The 14,830-nt window shown below is 46.0% G+C and overlaps 1 protein-coding gene across 1 annotated transcript; it reads right to left on the reverse strand.

The window, feature by feature from the left end:
• Positions 1–5,089: 5,089 nt before the first annotated feature.
• rpl19 (ribosomal protein L19) lies at positions 5,090–13,965 on the reverse strand. Its single transcript, XM_055656801.1, has 6 exons — positions 13,834–13,965; positions 10,794–10,900; positions 10,027–10,149; positions 8,977–9,097; positions 7,041–7,151; positions 5,090–5,260 (listed from the first exon to the last, which is right to left on the reverse strand). The coding sequence occupies exons 1-6, from the start codon at positions 13,941–13,943 to the stop codon at positions 5,137–5,139; spliced, it is 696 nt and encodes a 231-aa protein (XP_055512776.1). The 5' UTR covers positions 13,944–13,965; the 3' UTR covers positions 5,090–5,136.
• Between the last annotated feature and the right edge of the window lie 865 nt (positions 13,966–14,830).

Genomic DNA, 14,830 nt, shown 5'->3' on the forward strand with positions numbered 1-14,830 from the left:
CTAAAAGAAGATATGAGGTTGCTTTGGCAAGTAAGGTGAAAGTAAATCCAAAGGGTTTCTACAGCTATACTAATAGCAAAAGGATAACGAGGGATAAAATTGGTCCATTGGAGAGACAGAGTAGACAGCTATCTGCGGAGCCAAAAGAGATGGGGGAGATATTGAACAATGTTTTTTCTTTGGTATTCACCAAGGAGAAGGATATTGAATTATGTGAGGTAAGGGAAACTAGTAGAGTAGCTATGGATACTATGAGGTTCAAAATAAAAGAAGTACTGACACTTTTGAAAAATATAAAAGTGGATAACTCTCCAGGTCCTGACAGGGTGGGTAAGGGTTTTGAGGATTGTTTACATACTGTTGTACAATTATGTCCTGACTATCACTGTATGTTATCATTGTATGTATGCAAATTGCTGTCAAATTCAAAATTCAAATAAAAAGATTTAAATTATAGGAAGGATGTCAACAAAATAGAGAGTACAGAGGAGATGTACTAGAATGTTGCCTGGGTTTCAACAACTAAGTTACAGAGATAGGTTGAATAAGTTAGGTCTTTATTCTCTGTGGTGCAGAAGGTTAAGGGGGGGACTTGATAGAGGTCTTTAAAATGATGAGAGGGATAGACAGAGTTGATGTGGACAAGCTTTTCCCTTTGAGAATAGGGAAGATTCAAACAAGAGGACATGACTTCAGAATTAAGGGACAGAAGTTTAGGGGTAACATGAGGGGGAACTTCTTTACTCAGAGAGTGGTAGCGGTGTGGAATGAGCTTCCAGTGGAAGTGGTGGAGGCAGGTTCGTTGGTATCATTTAAAAATAAATTGGATAGGCATATGGATAAGGGAATGGAGGGTTATGGTATGAGTGCAGGCAGGTGGGACTAAGGGAAAAAAGTTGTTCGGCACGGACTTGTAGGGCCGAGATGGCCTGTTTCCGTGCTGTAATTGTTATATGTGTATATATGGTACTTCCCCTTTTACCAACGACACAATTTAGATGATAATCTGCCTTCCTGGTTTTGCTACCATAGTGGATAACCACACATTTATCCACATTAAACTGCATCTGCAATGCATCTGCCCACTTACCCAACCTGACCAAGTCACCCTGCATTCTCATAACATCCTCCGCACACTTCACACTGCCACCCAGCTTTGTCATCTGCAAATTTGGGATGTGGGAGGAAATTGTAGCACTCGGAAAAAACCCATGTGGTCACGGGGAGATAGTACAAATTTCACAGTCAGCACCCAAGGTCAGGATCGAACCCGGGTCTCTGACGCTGTGAGGCAGCAGCTGCACCTGCTGCGTCACCGTGCAGCCCGTAAAGATTACACGTCTATCTTTAGTATAAACCAGCATCTGCAGTTCTATTTTATTCTATCACCTATCCATGTTCTCCATCCTGCTAAGTTGCATGTTGTGTCTTTTTGTAAACCTGCGTCTGCAATTCTTAGTTTATACTGGATCAATATTCTGGTTTAGTTCCCTTAAAGGTTTAGATTTAACTTTTAAATTATTCAAGGTAAAGCTGCTGCCTCACAGTGCCAGAGAGCCAGGTTCAATCCTGATCTCGGGTGCTGTCTGTGTGGAATTTGCACGCTTGTTGTGTCCACGTGGGCTTTCTGCCACATCCTAAAGTGGGTTTGTAAGTTGAATGGCTTCTGTATATTCCTACTAATTTGGAAATTAGGTGCAGCAGTAGGCCATTCGGCCCTTCGAGCCTGCACCGCCATTCAATATGATCATCCAACTCAGTATCCCATCCCTGCCTTCTCAATGTGGGCCAATGGAAGGAATCTGTAGGCTGAAAGGACTATTTGCGTGCTGTGCTGCGTTTCAATTCAAGGCAAGTGGGCACAGCAGCAGAGTTGCTACCTTGCAGTGCCAGAGACCCGGGTTAGATCCCGACTACAGGTGTCTAGTTTGTACGTTCTCCCCATCACCTGCATGGGTTTTCCCGTTTCCTCCCACACTCCAAAGACACACAGGTCCGTAGTTTAATTGGTCTGGTAAATTTGTAAGTTGTCCCTAGTGTGGCGTGGGATAGTGTTAGTGTTATACCCCTGCCCCACGGTACGAGTTAATTCCAAGAGTTCTCCCGAGTTTGCCCTGATTCGAAGTCGGAGATTTACGGTAACGGCCACTCGTCGGTACTCGGGGCTCTCGTGGACATTTTCCATCAGTGTTGAAAAATCTTCACGAGTCTTCCCGTGCTTGCCTGCCGTTAGCGAGTCTTCTCGAGTACCTGCCGTTAGCGCTAAGAGACGTCCCCGCTACATTCATTCTCCGTGCTTACCACGAGTTTGATTTTTTTTAAAACTCGGGAGAGCTCTTGGAATGAACGCGTACCGTGGGACAGGGCTATTAGGGATCGCTGGTCGGTGGGACTGGGTGTGTCGAAGGGCCTGTTTCAGTGCTGTATCTCTAAACTAAACGAACTCTTCAGATTCAGATTCAATTTTAATAGTCATTGTCAGTGTACAGTACAGAGACAACGAAATGCATTTAGCATTTCCCTGGAAGAGTGACATAGCAAATGATTTGAATAAATAATAATAAGTGTCCAGGGGGTGGTGGTGATTGGCAGTCACCGAGGTAAAAAGCCAACCATCCCTTTTCTGTCTGACCTTCAAATGTAGGTTGCCAGTCTACAACTAATGTGGACCTAATGTCTTTGTGGTATAGTTCATTCAGAATTAAGACCCTGGTTTCAGATAGATCTAAATGACTTCAAATATTTATACAAAATGGTGTCTGGCATTCCTCCCTACTGTGGGGGAAAAGACTGCCTCTGACCAGATCACCAATTTTAACATTGCATAACAAGGCACTGCAGCATAGGTTCACGAGATTGATCCCTGGGATAGCGGGACTGTCATAGGAGCAAAGATTGAAAAGACTAGGCTTGTATTCATTGGAGTTTAGAAGGAGGGGGAATTCTTATAGAAACATATAAAATGATCAAAGGACTGGACAAACTAGATGCAGGAAAAATGTTCCCAATGTTGGGCCGTCCAGATCCAGGGGCCACACACAGTCTTAGAATAAAGGGGAAGCCATTTAAGACTGAGGTGAGAAAAAACTTTTTCACCCAGAGTTGTGAATTTGTGGAATTCCCTGCCACAGAGGGCAGTGGAGGCCAAGTTACTGGATGGATTTAAGTGTTAGATCGAGCTCTAGGGGCTAGTGTAATCAAGGGATATGGGGAGAAGGCGGGCACGGGTTATTGATTGGGGATGATCAGCCATGATCACAATGAATGGCTCGAAGGGCCGAATGGCCTCATCCTGCACCTATTTTCTGTTTCTATAACATCTTAAATAGTCAGTTCCCTTGTTGCTTCTAAACACACTGATCTGAAAAAACCTCAACAATCCAAGGATTCATCTTCCATGACAGTTCCTTCGGTTTGCTCAGTCTATACATAGATCAAAGGCCCATGGATACTGCACCTGCCTTGCTAGAATTGCTGATTTATAGTGTACTCCCCCCCCCCCCCATTATGTTTGGGGTCTATATAGATTCCAATTATTTCTGCCTCTTGCTCCACCTAAATATCAACAGTAAACCCTCGTTTTTACAGACCTCCTTATAAAAGATTTTGGTTTGTAGCGGAGTGACCTGCCAACCTTCACTACCAGGCTGGGTTGTGAATGCCACCCTAACCCTTCCGCATCTGCCATCCCAGCTACTACCATACCAATCTCTCCTAGGCCGAGCCGGCTCTTGTAGTAAGCTCCACCACCACCTGCGCCCGTGAACAACGACTCCGCCAACTCCCACCTACCTCCCGGCCACTAGCAAGCCAGGGCCGTCAACTCACCAGATCCGGTTCTGGACCAAGAGTCCGAAGAGTGGTCTGCCCCCCTGAGATGTCACCTATCCATGTTCTCCAGAGATGTGGCCTGACCCGCTGAGTTACTCCAGCACTCTGTGTCCTTTTGTGTATTAACCAGCAACTGCAGTTGTTTGTTTCTATATACACATTAATCCTTTACTCAGTTATAGTGCACAATCAACAATAACAACACCCACCTCCCTCCCCCCTCCATGGTGCGTTACAACCGGGGATTACCCAATAGGATTTTGTTCAGCCACAAAGGGGGAAGATGACTGAACCTTATTGCCTTCCATCACAGTGAGGAACGTGGCTTCCACTGTGGTGGATGTCTATGTTAAATGCTTTTGATTGTGAAGTGGCCGATTGGGTAAGGGGGAGATGCAGCGAGACCTGGGTGTCATGGTACCAGTCATTGAAGGTAGGCATGCAGGTGCAGCAGGCAGTAAAGAAAGCGAATGGCATGTTGGCTTTCATAGCAAGAGGATTTGAGTATAGGAGCAGGTTCTACTGCAGTTGTACAGGGTCTTGGTGAGACCACACCTGGAGCATTGCGTGCTGTTTTGGTCTCCAAATCTTAGGAAGGACATTATTGCCATAGAGGGGGTGCAGAGAAGGTTCACCAGACTGATTCCTGGGATGTCAGGACTGTCTTATGAAGAAAGACTGGATAGACTTGGTTTATACCCTCTAGAGTTTAGGAGATTGAGAGGGATCTTATAGAAACTTACAAAATTCTTAAGGGGTTGGACAGACTAGATGCAGGAAGATTGTTTCCGATGTTGGGGAAGTCCAGGACAAGGGGTCACAGCTTAAGGATAAGGGGAAAACCTTTAAAACCGAGATGAGGAGAACTTTTTTCACACACAGAGAGTGGTGAATCTCTGGAACTCTCTGCCACAGAGGGTAGTTGAGGCCAGTTCATTGGCTATATTTAAGAGAGAGTTAGATGTGGCCCTTGTGGCCAAGGAGATCAGAGGGTATGGAGAGAAGGCAGGTACGGGATACTGAGTTGGATGATCAGCCATGATCATATTAAATGGCGGTGCAGGCTCGAAGGGCCGAATGGCCTCTACTCCTGCACCTAATTTCTATGTTTCTATGTTTTCACTTAGTGAGGCTGTATGGTAACTCAAATCACACTGTACCATAGCGACAATACACGCTAACTTGAACATCAACAATGCAACCAAGAAAGCACGCCAACACTTCTACTTCCTCAAGTAAACCAACTCGACCAAGGCTGCACAATGATCAGCTTTTAATTAGTTAAGTCTGTACAAGATGATCAGCTTATTTTTTAGACTCTTCTTCCTTGGAGAGAGTCTTGATGATCTCTTCCTTCTTGGCCTGCAGACGCTCTTCACGGCGCTTACGAGCTTCCTTGGTCCTGGTTCTCCGAGCTTCAGCCTGGTCACTGCAACACAATGAACTCCAGTCAGCAACATTGCATCAGCTGCAGAGCAGCATGCCAAGATCTAAATGTGCTGCTTTTTCGAACAGCAACGCAGATAATTGCTATGGTGCTAGTTTGAACACCCGTTGATTAACCCATATACAACTATATCTGCTCATACGCATTAATAGAACAATGCACCAAAATATATCACAAGGACTTTATCAACAATCCACGGCCATACAAGACATTATGACAACTGACCAAAAACACTCAAAGTGTCCTTAAATAGTAGTAAGGAGGAACTACAAACACGCCAAAAAAATAAATAAAATGCTGGAGCAACTCAGCGGGTCAGCTAGCATCTCCGGAGAAAAGGAAGAGTTACGTTTCGGGTCGAGACCCTTCTTCAGACTCCACTGAATATAGACGAAAGTCTGAAAAGGGTTCCTGATCTGAAACGTCACTTATTCCTTTTATCCAGAGATGCTGCCTGACCCGGAGTCACTCCAGCATTTTGTGTCTATCTTCATAAATAGCACACTTGGTAAGGAAAAGATAAAGCCCTGGGCCCTGGTAGCCAAGAGTGGTAGAGCATCTACAACAATGATAAACGTGCAGCCAAAAAAAATGGAGCACAATGTCAGAGGGTATAGAATCAAGGAACTGCAGATTTATAGAACTGCTCGTTCATAATGGGGAAAAAAACAAAGTGCTGGAATAAATCAGCAGGTCAGGCAGCACACCTGGAGAACCTCTCTGAGTTACTCCACCACTTTGTACGTCAGAGGGTGATTAGAAAGAGGGGAAAAGATCAAAAAAAGGTCTTTAGAAATCAGTCCCGTTGAACTGGGAGCCATAACAGGTGTAGGCCAGGAAGCACTGGAGTGAAGGGTGGAGTGAGGAAGGATAGACAAGAACTTTGGATGCTAATGTATATAGTGGAAATACGACCAAGTTTACACATAGCAAAATAATAAAGGACTGAGAAGGTCTAAGGGTGGCCCAGTGGTACGCTTTTAGACTTTAGAGATACAGTGTGCTAACAAACCCTTCAGCTGTGCCGACAAGCGATCGACCTATACGCTAGCACTATCCTACAAACTAGGGACAATTCACAGAAGCCAATCAACCTACAAACCTGTCTTTGGAATGTGGGAGGAAACCGGAGCAACCAGAGAAAATCCACGTGATCAAAGGGAGAATGTACAAACTCCAGACAGACAGCCAGCACTGGCAGTCAGGGTCGGAGCTAGCTCTCTGGCGCTGTGGGACAGCAACTCTACCACTGCAACGCCCAACAGCGGCAGAGACCCAGTTTCGACCATGACTATCGGACTGTACGGAGTTTGTATCATTCTACCTGCGAGTGTGTGGGGTTTGTCCGGGATGCTCTGGTTTAATCCCAGTTTCCAAATGCGGCAGGTTTGTTAGTTCATTAGGTCTCTGTAAATTGTCCCTAGTGTGTAGGATGGAAGCAGTGTAAGGTCTGTACAATCTTGGTGGGTTAAAGGATCGGTTTCCACGCTGTATTTCTAAATAAACTGAGTAACTGCGGTAGGGCAGGATTGAAGCAGTGGTCAACACAGCAAGTCTTATTGAATGAAAAAAACGAAAAGCTATTTTTGGATCAAGTTTGAAACATGATTCAATTAAAAGGTTCTTCAAATAGGCGCTGAAGCTTAGACAATTAGAAATATGGATTAACCAACCCCAAGAGTCTAACACATTCATACCCAGTCTAAAATTAAATGGCAATCTAAATCAGAAGTACTTCTTGCAGATCTATACAAACACTTACGCCAGTAGCTTCTTGCGAGCCTTGTCTGCCTTCAGCTTGTGAATGTGTTCCATCAAGATGCGCTTATTCTTGAACACATTACCCTTCACCTTAAGGTACAAACTGTGATACCTGCACAGATAGTGTCAAAGAAACACAGCTGTTATCCGTTCAGACTGCTGAAAGTTGATGACATTCTTTTAAGATTCCCTCGAGGATAAAATATTTCAAACAATAATATTGTTCAAGGTAAATGAATAAATTATAGAAAAATGCAGTACAGATTTCCATTTACAATTTAAAATGTTCATGCTCGACTTCCAAGTGGACAGAATTAGTTTGAATTTAGTATTCTGAAATCCAATTTTTGCATTATTTGCCACAAGGCGACTTTCCAATTAGTAAATGGGAACTCGGGAAGTATTTCAGTCACTTTCCAGAACACACGGACAATTTTATTGTACACCACAGTACCCAGCTTCATTTTGAATTTCATTAGAAAGATTCAAGTGGATTTAATTAACCTAATTGATTTTAGCCAGGGGCGCAGGTAGTAGGGAACATTGAGATTAGTATCTCAAGACCATGGAGTATAAATGCTCAAAATTCCCCAAATTCTGCATTCATAATTTTTTTTTTTTGCAATTAAATAATTACAGGCATCGCAGATAGAACCACAAGCTCATCAAGATGTCAATAGATCAGGTGAGTCAGCAAAGGCAAAAGCAGAGCACATTTGCATCTCTATCCCTCAAGGAAGCAGTGATGCTGGGTCAATTTTTAGTTTTAAATCAGTTATGAGTAAAAAAAGATGGATTAACCATAATCTAATTGACCTGTGAGATTAAAGGTAGACACAAAATGCTGGTGTACCTCAGCTGGACAGGCAGCATCTCTGGAGAGAAGGAATGGGTGATGTTTCGGGTCAAGATCCTTTTTCAGACTTCCTGAGATATTCCAACATTTTGTGTCTACCTTCCATTTAAACCAGCATCTGCAGTTCTTTCCTACACACTGTGAAATTAAACGTTCCACTGATATTTATATGCCATGAAATTAGTTTAATTTAGCAATTCAGGAATAGCTACTTCCCCACATCCATCAGGCTATTAAACCTGGCTCGAACAAAACTCTGATTATTAATAACCCATTTTCTGTTATTTGCACATTTATCAGTTTATTTATTCATGTGTGTATATATTTATATTATGGTATATGGACACACTTATCTGTTTTGTAGTAAATGCCTACTATGTTCTGTGTGCTGAAGCAAAGCAAGAATTTCATTGTCCTATACAGGGACACATGACAATAAACTCACTTGAACTTCAACTAGTCATGCAGCATGGAAAGAGGCCTTTCGGCCCAACTTGCCCGTCTACACGAGTCCCATCTGACTGCATTTGGTTCATATCTCTCTAAATCTGTCCTTTCTGTGTATCTGTCCAAATGTTTCTTAAACGTTGCGATTGTACCTGCCTCAACTAATTCTTCCGGCAGCTTGTTCCGTACACTACCACCCTTTGTGTAAAATAGTCGCCCCTCAGGTTCCCATTAAATCTTTTCCCTCCTCACCTTAAACCCATGTCCTTTGGTTCATAATTTCCCCCACTCTGGAGAAAATAAATGTACACCTCTATAAGGTGACCATGTTGGGTACGAACATTGTGGGCAAAGTGCCCGTTCCTGTGCTGTATTCCTCTGTGTTTGTAACTGAGTGCTCCCGCATAGATCAACACAAAAAGCTGGAGTAACTCAGCAGGCGGGACAAGCAGCATCTCTGGAAAGAAGGAATGGGAGATTGGTTCCCACATAGCTCAGGCTAAGGAGGAGGGGTGGGGAAGAGAATACTACAACCATTTGGGCTTTGCGTATGGGCCAAGCACATCCTCAAAGACTAACTCTCAACCTTCAGACGTGGCTTTTCCAGACATCATAATAATAAATGAAACCTCACATGTGGCGATCGATCTTCTTCGACTCCCTGTATCTGCGAAGTAGACGCCTCAGGATTCTCATTCGTCTCATCCATGACAGTTTCTCAGGCATACGGGCATTGGCTGTACCCTTGCGCTTACCTGCCCAGGAGCACACCCAAAGGAAAGGTTAACAATCACATACGAAGCACAGGAATCAGAATCAACACAAATACGCCCAGGGGAAATTACCACCAAATGATCATTACTCTGGTCAACTGAAGCTGGAAAATTAAGAAGCAGGATGCAAACAACTGCGTTGACGCAAGTTAAGAGGAAACACAAGATGATTTTCTGTCGGTAATGGAGTCACCCAAGGTGACTGCTGAATAGGTCAACACAGAATGTATGAAATTTGAATTTGCATTTATTCTAAAGAGAGACAGAAAATGCTGGAGTAACTCAGCCAGTCAGGCAGCATCTCCGGAGAAAAGGGAATAGGTGACGTTTCGGGTCAGAACCCATCCTCATTTATTCTATAGTAGCTGCTGGACAATTCAGTGACTCTGCATTTCCATAACGGAATTAAAGGACAAGTTTTGTCACACACAGGTCATTTCACAAAATAGTCCGCCATTAACACATAACTAAGGCCTGGCGTAGATAATAAACTTCTAAAAACATCCCACCAGATCACGCCGACTGAACAAGAATGAAAACGCCTAACCCACTTGCAAGCTGTCAAGCAATCAGAGCACTAAACATTGGTGGCCATCACGACTTTTTGATGGATGGCTTGGGGAGTGGGTTAGGAGTTTTCATTTCTGCTCACTATAAGTGTGGTTACTAACTACCAGCAGGGATGGGGAAGTGTGGTTACTAACTACTAGTAAGTGCCCAGGGTTAAATCTCCCACCAGAAGTCATATTACAGCTAACAAAATAAACCCATTTGGTTACATCAATTACTTTAATGTCAAAGTACTAGAATGCAATATATTCACCCTGTACCCAAGACTCGGACCAAATAAAGGGACAAAATGGAAGTTCCTGCGACATATTTAATTTTTGGACTGAAGGAACAGCACGTACCAACTCCCATATGCCGGCCCTTCCTGCGTGCAATGGTGTTTTTCCTGCATCGAGCACGAGAATGCACCGTAACAGGTTTGCGAATAATCAGGCCATCTTTAACCAGCTTTCTGATCTGTTGACCTAGACACAGGAAGGAGGGTTGATGAAGAAACTCACTGTTTAGTAATATTTTACCTCTACACAATAAAAATCCAAGCAGAAGCGGAATTACTGGAGCTAAAAATACTGTACAAAATAGTTGACAAATTAACGGGAATTGGTCACACATTCAATTAAAACCATCTGCCATTTAATAAAATCTTTAGTTTTTCGTGTGCCTCAAGTCCATTTCCTTGCCCAATCCTTTATCTCAGTTTAGTGATACAGCTCGGAAACTGGTGCTTCAGCCCAACGAGTCCAAACCGACCAGCGATCACCTGTACTCTAGCTCTATCCTACACACGAGGGACAATTTACAACTACACAACTAAGGAAACATTGGGTATTTTAAGAATTACATATCTCTCCCCCCCCCCCCCACCCGCCCCGCCCAGGCTAGCTAAGAATTTAGATTATTTAAGTGGATTAAATTTAGCACCCTACTGAAATAAAAACAATTATCTGACCAATAAAGAATAATCTCAGTCATACATTTAAGCTGTAGTCTGTTGCATCATATTTAACGTCAACTAGGTCTACATGTTCAATACCAAAATGATAAACAAGGCATGTAACAGAGGCAGAAAAATAAGGATGAACAAGATCAGATTAAAGCCTATACTTACGAGAATTGGCATTGGCGATCTCATTGGTTTCATTGGGATCCAGCCATACCTTCTTTTTCCCGCAGCGCAGAACGCTGGAGGCAAGCCTCTTTTGAAGCCTAAGCATACTGTATTGAAAAAGAGAACAAAACAAATTTATGCCTGGATAAATGCATAATTCCTGGTTATTCTGTATTCTGGTTGGGGTTAAGATGAGCCTTAAAATACACCTCAGCAATGTCAAAACCAAATTGAAAAATGCAACATACTAAATGCCATGCTACCTTCCTCCAACGCTCCCCATGTCACATATTAGGTGATATGATAGATATTACCCACTATCAAGGAAACCAAAATTAGCAGATAGATTAAAAATCCCCAAAAGTGGCTCATTGAAGAAAGATTTTGAAAACATTAATCGAATAGGATCATAGAGATGATGGATGTTTGGTCTATTAAGGACTCCACACTACAGTGAATGGGCAGAAAGTGGAAATCAAAGCAAACATCTGACTGGCAATAGGTTTAAAAAAAGATGGAGTTTGCTCACGAGGAATAAATTTATTACTTCTTTTTAACGTTATATGCAATTACGGTCTCAACCCGAAATATGTCACATATTCCTTCGCTCCATAGATGCTGCCTCACCCGCTGAGTTCCTCCAGCATTTTTATCTACCTCCGAATATTTTAGTTTTTCAGATTCAGAAGAGCGCATTTGAAGGGATTGAAGGTACACGGAATAAATATACACTGGAAGGAACTTTTATCACACCCAATTACAGGTCAGTGTCATGTACAATTTGTGACTAGCTTTCCACCCCCAATACACTTCCCTTAGCCCCACAAGATATTAAAACTGATGACAGAAAAAAACCAGAGGAAAGTTATTTAAGTCTTTGAAAAAATGTGGATAGAGGTTGCAAAGGGTACCTGCAGTTAAGTGCAACTAACCAAGTGGGTGAGGCAGCATCTATGTGACATTAGCAGAACCACATTTGCAGGAAGGAGCTACCATTATCTGTGTTAGAAAGAACTGCAGATGCTGGTAAAATCGAGGTAGAGAAAAAGTGCTGGAGTAACTCAACTCAAGTGAGTTTATTGTCATGTGTCCCTGCAGAAATGTCCCAGAGGGTGACATTTCTGGAACACAAGACAGAAAATGATTGATAAGACACAAAATGCTGGAGTAACTGAGCGGGTGAGGCAGCATCTCTGGAGAGAAGAAATGGCTGACATTTCGGGTAGGGTTACTCCAGCATTTTGTTTTTACCCATCATTATCTGTTGTGTTCTGGTGACATAAGAGAGAATATGCTGGAGGAACCTCATAAGATTGTCAGTTTCTGTTCAATCTGAAACGGTGACCATCTCCTTTCCACCAGAGGTGCTGCCGCACAGCGCATGTGATCCGGGTTCTCCCCGATCTACATGTGGAGGGAGATCTGTGCTGCCCATGTGGAGTTCGCACGGTCTCCCTGTGACCAGGTTGGTTTCCTACTGTTGCACTGGTTTGCTACCACATCCCAAAGACGTGCAGGTTTGTTGGTTAATTGGCTCTCTTGCGATGGGTATGCAAAACAAAAGAATTTCACTGTGATAATAATGTATCAATCAATGCTGTCTGACCTGCTGAGTTACTCCAGCACTTCACAGAAGGTTGTGGAGGCCAAGTCAGTGGATATATTTAAGGCAGAGACAGATAAGATTCTTGATTAGTACGGGTGTCGGGGGTTATGGGGAGAAGGCAGGAGAAAGGGGTTAGTAGGGAGAGATATAAGGTAGACAAAAATACTGGAGAAACTTAGCAGGTAAGGCAGCGTCTATGGAGTGAATGAAATAGGCAACGTTTCGGATCGAGACCCGTCTTCAGAGATAGATCAGCCACGATTAAATGGCGAAGTAGACTCGATGGGCCGAATTACCCAATTCTGCTCTCCCATCACTTGTGACTATCGTTGCAATAGACTAGCGTCTGTAGTATTGTTTCTACATTAAGGAATGATCGAACCCCCCCTGCGTGAGGACTGATACAGACACGAAACGCCCACCCCTCGCCAGATGCTGCTCAACCCGCGGAGCTCCTGCTCGTCTATCTGACAATGATGCGCCTTGTATCTCCCTCACGATGCAAAAGGACAATTCGGCCCATCCGATCAATTCTAGCCCATAGCGCTCTCCTCTCCCCTCCCCCTCCTCCTCCCCCTAACCCGGGCTCTGTGCACCGTGTGGCGGCAGAGTAAGGAGAGCGGGCCGAGGCTGGTCCTCCACAGGCCGCTCCCCGATCCTCTCCCCTCTCCCGCTGGGCCCGAGGCCTCCCCAGGCCGTTGCTGCCGGGAACAGGCGGTCTGTGCCCGCGCCCCGGGCCCGAGTCCCCGGGCCTGACCCTGAGCCCCCGCTCCCCGGGCCTGAGCTTGACCCCCGGCCCCCACTCCACGCTCCCTGGGCCGGAGAGACCAATCCCCCGGGCCTGAGCCGGAGTTTGACCCCCGGTCCCCGCTCCCTGAGCTTGACCCCCGGTCCCGGGCCTGAGCTTGACCCCCCGCTCCCCCCTGAGTGACCCCCCGCTCCCCGGGCCCGAGCCTGAGTTTGACCCCCCGCCCGGGCCCGGGCCTGAGCCGAGTTTCCCCGCGCTCCCGGGCCTGAGTTTGACCCCCCCCGGTCCCCGCTCCCCGGGCCTGAGCTTGACCCCCCGCTCCCGGTCCCCGGCCAGTTTGACCCCCTTGACCCCCGGTCCCCGCTCCCCGGGCCTGAGCTTGACCGCCGGTCCACGGGCCTGAGTCCCCGCTCCCCGGGCCTGAGCTTGACCCCCCGGTCCCCGGGCCTGAGCCTGAGTTTGACCCCCCCCGCTCCCCGGGCCTGAGACCCCCCACTCCCCGCTCCGGGGCCGGAGCCACCCCCCGGGCCTGAGCCGGAGTTTGACCCCCCAGTCCCCCGGTCCTGCTCCCCGGGCCTGAGCCCCCCACTCCCCACTCCCCCCCGGGCCTGAGTTTGACCCCCCCTCCCCCCGTCCCCGGCCAGCCCTTGACCTGAGCCAGCCCTTGACCACCGGCCGGTTCCCACCTCATGGCGCCTCGATGGCGTCCGCCGGAAAAAACCGAGCATGCGCAGAGCCGCCCGCTCCACCCCGCCGGTGCAAACCAACTCCTCCCCCGGTGGGGGGGGGGTTTCATGACCACCCACCTCCCCTAATACCCCCCTAAACCCCCCCACTGCACCCACACAACCTCCACACCTGCTCTACCAACACTAAATACGCTTATCCCCCACATATAGATAATCTTCCCCTTACGATGATGCTTTAAAATGTCTAGAACGAGCCTAGATACCCCCCTAGTGAAGAGTGGGCGCGCTCTCCCCACGCGATGACGGAGGACACATCTGGCGCGCGGTGACGTCACGCGCGGCGGGGGGGGGGGGGGGGGGAGGTGGCCGCCCGTTACGCGATGACGTCATTGCGCTCATTCATTCACAACAACCAGCTCTTCATTCATGGGGAGATTTTGGGGTTCATTCATGGAAACCTGTGTCCTCATTCATGGGAGATAGACATGGGGACTCTTTCAAGCAAAACAAGATCCCTGGTGTCCAAAGATCTTATAGCTATAGGATCTTTGCCAGTGTCTTCATTCATTGGAGATATAATATATGGGGACTCTTTCAGGGAAACCCAACCACCATCCCTTGTGCCTTGTGTAAGAAAGAACTGCAGGTGCCGGTTTAAACCGAAGGAAGACACAAAATGCTGGAGTACTCAGCGGGACAGGCAGCATCTCTGGAGAGAAGGACAATAGACATTAGGTGCAGGAGTAGAGGCCATTCGGCCCTTCGAGCCAGCACCGCCATTCAATGTGATAGAAACATAGAAACATAGAAAATAGGTGCAGGAGTAGGCCATTCGGCCCTTCGAGCCTGCACCGCCATTCAATATGATCATGGCTGATCATCCAACTCAGTATCCTGTACCTGCCTTCTCTCCATACCCCCTGATCCCCTTAGCCACAAGGGCCACATCTAACTCCCTCTTAAATATAGCTAATGAACTGGCCTCAACTACCCT

Source organism: Leucoraja erinacea, chromosome 27 (genome assembly GCF_028641065.1).
Source record: "Leucoraja erinacea ecotype New England chromosome 27, Leri_hhj_1, whole genome shotgun sequence".
NCBI classification, from domain to species: Eukaryota; Metazoa; Chordata; class Chondrichthyes; order Rajiformes; family Rajidae; genus Leucoraja; species Leucoraja erinaceus.

Coding starts and splice junctions, on each gene's coding strand:
- rpl19 (XM_055656801.1), bottom strand. CDS start 13,943: ATGAAACCCCCCCCCCACCGGGGGAGGAGTTGGTTTGCACCGGCGGGG. Junction 10,901..13,833: donor CGCCATCGAGGCGCCATGAG/GTGGGAACCGGC, acceptor TTTTCAATACAG/TATGCTTAGGCTTCAAAAGA. Junction 7,152..8,976: donor AAGAAGATCGATCGCCACAT/GTGAGGTTTCAT, acceptor CTATCTGTGCAG/GTATCACAGTTTGTACCTTA.